Source organism: Ruditapes philippinarum, unplaced genomic scaffold (genome assembly GCF_026571515.1).
Source record: "Ruditapes philippinarum isolate M1 unplaced genomic scaffold, ASM2657151v2 ctg8216_1_1_1_1, whole genome shotgun sequence".
Classification (NCBI taxonomy): domain Eukaryota; kingdom Metazoa; phylum Mollusca; class Bivalvia; order Venerida; family Veneridae; genus Ruditapes; species Ruditapes philippinarum.
Window position 1 is genome coordinate 100,001 of NW_026863748.1, and position 7,851 is coordinate 107,851.

The following is a 7,851-nucleotide window of genomic DNA, read 5'->3' on the forward strand; positions in this document are numbered from 1 at the left end:
AAAATGGAAACAAAATTTTACATTCAAAATTAATCAAAACGCTCGCGATTGTTACTTTAGATAATCCACGAAGTTTCGCTTTGGGACACTTTGGGTAGTATAAATCAATTAAATGAATATAGATGAATATTCATAAACAAAGATAATTGTCGTAAAATTGTGGTTGTTTAAATTTTTCATTGCTGTTCTCATGAATATTTTTCATTGCTGACGGGTTATCTCTCTGATTAAAAATTAACCAATTAGTGTCAGTGTAAAAAAACACAAACTAAATTGAAACAGAAACTTGTCTAAAGATAACCTTACAATACCCTTACTTCTGAAGCAGCTTCTGTTCACATGTTATACTGACATTTACGGGACATACTTATCTCTGTCATTAGTTGATATGCCATCAAAATTTGATGTATTTGAATAATACACAAGGCTCATGAACTACTATGTCTGGGTTTATTTTTTATGATAAAAATGCTGAATTGTGCAATAATGTGGGAAAATTGAAAGTACTTATCATTAAACTTTCTCGAACAACAGGTAGGCCAAGCAACGGCTTATATTGTGACTATACACGTGTCTTAATATATTAAAGCAGCATGCCTCAAGATTCATCCTAATTTTCATGATTATTTTAATATACATAATTATTTAAAAAGTAAACTTTTGTCAAGTGAACACAGAAAATAATATACACATTGAAAACGGCAGTAAAAATATATGAAAATTTCCAAAAGTATGTCAAATTTATGTAAAAATAGTCCTTGCTGAGATATATATTGTAAAGTCAGTGATTAATTTCATACAACACGTAAATTATTTCTAAGATTGTGAATACTCTTAATTTTCGTAAAATCTTAGTTCTGGGTTTTTTTTTTTATTTATTTATTCATTTTTTTTTTAAAGGTCGATTTTTTTATAAATATTTTGGCTCATCTCGAGTCAGGGAGCTTTAATAAATAATTTAACGAACATGTTTTAATACTTAAAAAAATTCGTACTGCAATGGTTAAATAACTGGATACAGTTTCCAAAAAGATACTCTTTGCTAAAAACAAGATCTATCTTTTGCATCTTTAGCTCTGTAGGCAATTGGTATGATTATAGTAATTAGTTCATTGTATGGAAGTCAAAATATTACTTTGTTAACATGTGTACATATCTACATGTTAAAGGAACTCCACTGAGGTATAAAAGCCTAAAAACATAACATTTTGATTTCTTACATTCATGAGCTGGGGCACTTTAAACAGAAATATATGCAAAGATAGTTAAGAAATATACTTTGAAATAAATTGAAAATCGTATTCTTATGCTTTGGATTGAAAAGCGTTTAAACGTCTTTCATTTTGTGTCATTTTTTTACAATTTGAATAATTATTCCGGAAAAACGAAGTGCGCGAATGATCTGAAGTCTAAACCTACATCAAATGGTCCATTTATCTGGGAAAAAATATTTTCAGTCCCTTTAAGTGCTAGTTGTAAAACATCTAACATGCTCTTAATCCATTATTTAAACATTATTAAACACATATCATATGTGTTTATACGCTTGAATGATCTAATGGAGTTACATATTCATAAGTACAGGACAGATTCACTCAACTTACGTGTAATTGCCGATGAGTTCATTACCACCAGAGAACGACGGCAATGTGTTTTAGGAAAATTTACATAAAATGAGACTCTGTGATGTGTAAGATTATTGTGAACAAAATACGTGACAAAATAAGTTACTGCTGTACACCTGTCCGTTCGTTATGTGAGCCTTAAATTTCACCCTTAAAACTTACGTAGCACTTAAATCTGTGAAAAATCGTGGACATATTATTATAACATGTACTAGCGACAGGCTGTAAACTATGCCAAATATACGGGAAAACACCCCTGGGAGCATCCTAGAATAAAAAAATTTCCGGGGGAGCATGGCCCCGTACCCACTAGATTCTGGCTAAAGCAACCAAATTGGCCGCACCAATCACAAAATCGTGACGACGGGCCTGATGTGACAATTCTAAAGAACTAAAAAATACGGATTTCTACGGCAATATGTGCCTTTAAAATTATAATTCTGAATGAATGGTGCAATAAAGCTGTGTATTAAATTAAATTGTTCACGGACAACAGATAAGCCCGGCAACAATTCATAAAAAGTTATGATAGAACGTTAAAGACTTGACTGTCTTTTGCATTGGTTTTCTGACAAAAAGTCACATGGTACAGGTACCGTGATTGTGTACGTATGGTATTTGGGTTAATATGTTTATAGTGCATTTTAGATGGAACGAAGACATGTAGATTTAGAGGATAAAAGAAACACCGCTAATATTATACCAAATATCAAACATCTTGACAAAGTATTAGAATATACATGTACAGGTAATTGGCTGGAACCAATGAGTCTAACAGCTTTTGAAGGATTAACTAGCATGGTAAGATAATGATATAATAAAACAGCATGCCTCCAGGAGGCGCACAGGTAACTATATCTTATCGTCTGCTATCTCAGATCACGTGATCACGAATCATATCACGTGATCACGAATCATTAGTCGCCGGTAGAAACCGGCGACTATATTTGTAACAGTTTAATATTATATCTATGGTAGGAGAAGGCCTTAAAATCTGTATATTAAAGCAAATCAATTACTGAACAATTAAGGACCACAATTATTTTTCATAATCATAAAAATTCAAAAATAAAGTAACGTTGCTAAATGAAATGAAATATACAAATATTGACATCTTAAAAAGCAACATTACAATTTTCATAAAATGAATTACTAACGTATCCCTATGGACCAGTCATTGAATTTAGGGATACTTTTACTTTTTTTTCTAAGTGTCAAGCGTTGCTATTTTATGATTGATAAATCATGAATGATATTTGAAATGACACATTTAAATTATTTGGTTGTTTATATCTTATGAGACCTATTATATTTCATTATTTTATCTAATTATAAACAGATTCTCCCTGTTCTATTGTAAGAATCACGTGACTACACGTTGTATGTTAGTGTTATAGAATCTATTAATAGCAATTAACAGATTGCTGATAAGACATTACTACATGTAGTTGGAAAACGGTATGGCGGCTAATTAGATGCAAATGTATAAATAATTACAAGGTTATCTTTCATTAATCAGTTTTATATCATTAGAAAGGTCTGTATACTCATAATTAGCACATTAAAGAATTAAATAAATTTTCAAAACCTTTTCATTTTTTCTTGGTAAAGGGTTAAACTTGGCCCTTTCTGTCAACGTTCAATAGTTTAGTTTAGGTTGAACATCACAAAAAAGATTTATGCTAAATAGGCACATTTATTGAAATAAATAGTGGTAATCGTCGTCTTCGTTATATTCCGTCGATTTCCGTCGCGCAGATTACCAAAACGGTATGACGGATCGTATTAGATACATAATAAAGAAAACTAATAAAATATCTTATTGTTAATATTTAATCAAACTGAAAGGCAATTAAACGTTTACTATATCGTATGTAACGACAGGAATATTGATTTCAACTAAATAATGTATTTTTTTTCGATAGCGCACAAAATTTTTTTTATGCAGATACCACTTTTACGGTAGAATTGCATTGTTTTTTATGCAATAATTAAAACATATATATTTTCAAATATTCGATGACTTTTGATTATTTGGCGGTAATTATCGGATTCTGAAGTATACAAAACGGATTTCGATGTCTGGTATAACGGTATATGTATAAGGTAGAATTACAAGTAGAATTACAAGAATATCACTCGCCTTACAAAATTAATCAAAATTATGAAATAAAAAAAATGCTAGAAATGACACGATTTATCAACGTATGTTTTATATAGTAATAATAATCATAGCAGTTCCTTGACAATATTGCTAAGCAAATTTGCTTCATATATGATGTTTTATTGTGAATAAACAGTTACTCAACATATTGTTCCTCTTTTCTTTATACCTGAACCATTAATTAAACTGATATTTTTTTATATTTATGATAATACAGTCATTTTCTATCCGGCGACTTGATGCTTTAGCATCAAAATCTCTACTTGTTATATCTTTGAGAAATGATATGATGGGTATGAACCAATCTAACATCTCTGGAAAGGTAATCGAAAACGAGGTCAATGACTCCTCATATTTGTTTCTGATAAAAGTATTTTCTTGTTTTCATTTTGTTTTCCAGAAACTGTTACACCGCAATCCTCTCAAACTGGCGGCATACATTTCAAGTTCAAAGCATTTCTTTAGTTTAAAGATTCAACTTACTCAAGAGGTTTATAATCAAACATACATTTTAGATTAAACACAGCACGTTAATTCAGAATTTCATCTCCATATTCAACAGAAGTAACATTCGTACAAAATTACGACGCCTATACACATGACTTTTTTATTCGTGTGGGACAGAAAGCCAAAACAAAAGACGGTCAAGATTTTATTTCCCGCCATAACGTTTTTTAAAAATATTTTATAAATTTTTATGGAATAACGTGTATAGAGCCCGCTCATCCTAGTGAAAATGCTACACGCAGATCGCAAAAAGTCACGTGATGTAGGCACATATCGTAAAAAGGCATTCACACTATTGCCTAAGTTATGCTGTAATTGAAAACGTTGATATTGAAATGACGTTTTTTATATCTTGATAAGATAGGCTAATACGATGTTATTTACCAAGAAAGCTGTTATTTACCTGTTTATTTCTATAATCGTAGTCATCCCATTGAATTCCAAGTGGATCTGTGTGTTCAAAGGATTGCCACTCTTCAGTGAAACTGTGAGATTTATGCATGGTATGTCTCCTATGTAATCCACACTCGTGATCTTTCAATAATTCCACAACAGTCCCCCTCATATTGTCTTTTAATAAGTAGGTCATAGACGCGCTTCCATCCCGGTGTTCCGGGACGACCACGATAAAACCGTGAGACGCTATCTCGCAGCAGAACGTGCTATATGTCGTGCGATTCCCGCCAATACCGTGAGACATTACGAGAACCGGAAGTTTATCGTCTGATTCTAGTAGCGGTGCCTGCCACAAAACTGGTATGTATATATCACCTGAAAAGAAAAATATATATATATTTTTATCTTATTGAAAAGGAAACCAAATGATATGCAATAAATAGCAAAATCTGTCATAACAACAAAATTAATAGACTTTTGACGTGGGTATGTTTGAAAAAAATATATGTGCAACTTCTGGAGATCATGCAATTTGTCTAAAGTAAGAGAATTGGAATATTTTGTAATATTCGTAGTACTTTCGAAAGAAAAAAAGATTAAATGCATGTTGTGTCTGTGTGTGTTTTTAGTTTTATTTATACTGGGCGCCGGTTTCCCATATGTCCCAGACTAGTCGGCCTCTATTACGATTGCTGGTAACGTAGAGCCTGCAACGGAGGACTTATTCGCCTGCAACGTCGTCGATGTCGTAGAGCCGCGACGGAGTCTTCTCAAAGCTGTCGATCGTCGTAGGTCTTCCTAGGACCAAATTCTTCGCTCAAATGAACAAATGACAATAGGAGGAAAGGCACCTCTTCCGGAGCAGCAGCTCTCTTTAGGGCCACACCCTTCGTCGTTGGTTAGGTCACACCAGCTAAGTGACCTAACTAGGTCACCCATCTGGTGTGACCTATGCCTTCCGAGCGACGTGCACGCCACGAAGGGAAGTCGGAAGAAATGCCACATGTTGTGTCAGGTGTTACTAACTTATTTATAAATCGGGACATCTCGGCTATTATCAATAATAACTTCCGAAGTTTGACGGAAATGGCCGAGATGATGCGATTGCTTAATTTATCATATACAAACATTGGGCGAGGGTATGCTGACAAGTTAATATTTTACTAATGTCATACTTGTTATGAAATAAGGACTATTGCCACAAGACAAAATGATATACTGTGGGAGTTTTATCGTCCGGGAGCATTTATTCCGCAATTACATGTAAACAAGTCGTGTCTTTCAATAGCAGTGCAAATACGGTATTCTAAGTCAAACATACAATACTGAAAGTGACAGACGATCCTACTCGAAATATCAACTATGCCCAACATCTAATAGAAAGGTCATTCCATTTCATAGCATATAATGGCCGTATATAATTATGATAGATACTTTTGGAGTTAGAAAAAAGAATATTTAAGTACCTCCTATCCAGTTGAAGAATTTACCCATTAGTTTATGTCTCCTTAAGAACCGAGCATACCCGAATGCGTACTGTTTCCTTGGTAACCAAGGAGGCCACTGAGTATTTCTTTTCTGAAATAAACAAAAATTCTATTGACTGCTAACACTAATATATATTACAAAAACAATATGTATTTTACAAAGGTTTGGTTGCTATATTTTGGGTTAACAAGCTTTTTATTACAGATTTTAATCACCAAAAAATCCAGCATGTGGTCTTCTTTTACAGAGCTGCCTGTATTAGACAGATATATATTCACTGGCCCAATTCCAGCATGTGGTCTTCATTGACAGAACTGCCTGTATTTTTTTGCAAAATGTAGAGAACAAGCTAGAAGATATATAATCTCAGGATGAGATGGATTTATTTCAAGATTTTGAAATTCCTCGTGTCAAACAACTCAAATCTGATTCCATGAAATTATTCCAAGAATGCAAGTGCAATACGTGACTGAATCACGCGCGCGTTCATGTTTGTTATTGATACATACAGAAGATCTCGCGCGCGTTCTTGTTTGTTATGGAAACAAACAGACGATAATTCACGGAACCTATCAACAAGTCAGAGAAACATGCATATTAAGATAACATCATGACTTTTGAACAATATGACCTGGAATTTCTCCAAACTAACATTATATAACCATCAGCAACAGGTAGTTTGTATCGAGAAGGGAAACCATATTCCATATTTCTCTAATATCAGTAGTGTTTTATACTCTATAAAGTAAGTTTTTTGTGACAATTTGATTCATTATGTCATTAATATAAGTACTGGCGTTTCCGGAATGATCCGTATTGCAAAGGGATAGCTAATGGCATGGTAATAAATGCCATCGGAAATGCAATTATACTTGTTTAAACAAATTTATTTAAACTTGATTGCGAAACACGTTTTTGCAACATATATTAATCACTTTCTAAACCAACCAGTACTGGTGAAGAAACATGGTCGTGACCCGATTAGGGCTCGGACCAATGATTCATGTGTTGAGGGGCTGACACTTAATTAAATTTGCAATGTCCAAATTAGCTTCTTTGTTCACTTGATAAATTTTTATTGTTAATGCATTTGAAAAATTTTCATGAAAATTACCAGCATGGATCTGGAGCCATGTCGCTTTTAGTGATATCTACAGCAAAGTCTGCCTGATAAATACTTTCTATATATCGTGGTATTCCGTGAATAATGGTAATATTTTGTACAGGGTTTATTATTATTATTATTATTATTATTATTATTATTATTATTATTATTATTATTATTATTATTTATTCTAGCATTTGACTGACTTCTTAACATGTAATTGTTGCTACACACTTTATAGAACGCGTCGATGTCGGTCTTTAAATATATAATCCAATAATCCTATTGTTTAGACAGTTTATATATATATATATTAACTTGATAAAATATTGGTTTAAAGGCGTTGAACATTATTATAACATTAATAAGAATGACGTGGGTGGGTTTTGAACAACGTTTGACTTGACCAAATTGCCATGAATTTTTTTCGTACCACATGGTTGTGGCGTTTTAAGAATTATGTGTTCATTTCAACGCAAGGGTGTGTCGACAAAATAGTTTCCTGATTTATAACAAGCTCTTGTCAATTTACGATCCGTGGCTTTCTTTTCTTTGAGTTTGATTTT

General features: G+C 32.8%; 1 protein-coding gene across 1 annotated transcript in view; it reads right to left on the reverse strand.

Annotated features, from left to right (window-relative positions):
* The window catches only part of LOC132723216 (platelet-activating factor acetylhydrolase-like), a 15,076-nt gene extending 8,801 nt beyond the window's left edge, over positions 1-6,275 (reverse strand). The window contains exons 1-2 of the mRNA XM_060707894.1: positions 6,159-6,275; positions 4,700-5,067 (exon numbers count right to left, since the gene is read on the reverse strand). Coding sequence (XP_060563877.1) covers positions 4,700-5,067; positions 6,159-6,186 — 396 coding nt within the window. The 5' untranslated portion in view covers positions 6,187-6,275. The remainder of the gene's footprint in view (positions 1-4,699; positions 5,068-6,158) is intronic.
* Positions 6,276-7,851: the final 1,576 nt, after the last annotated feature.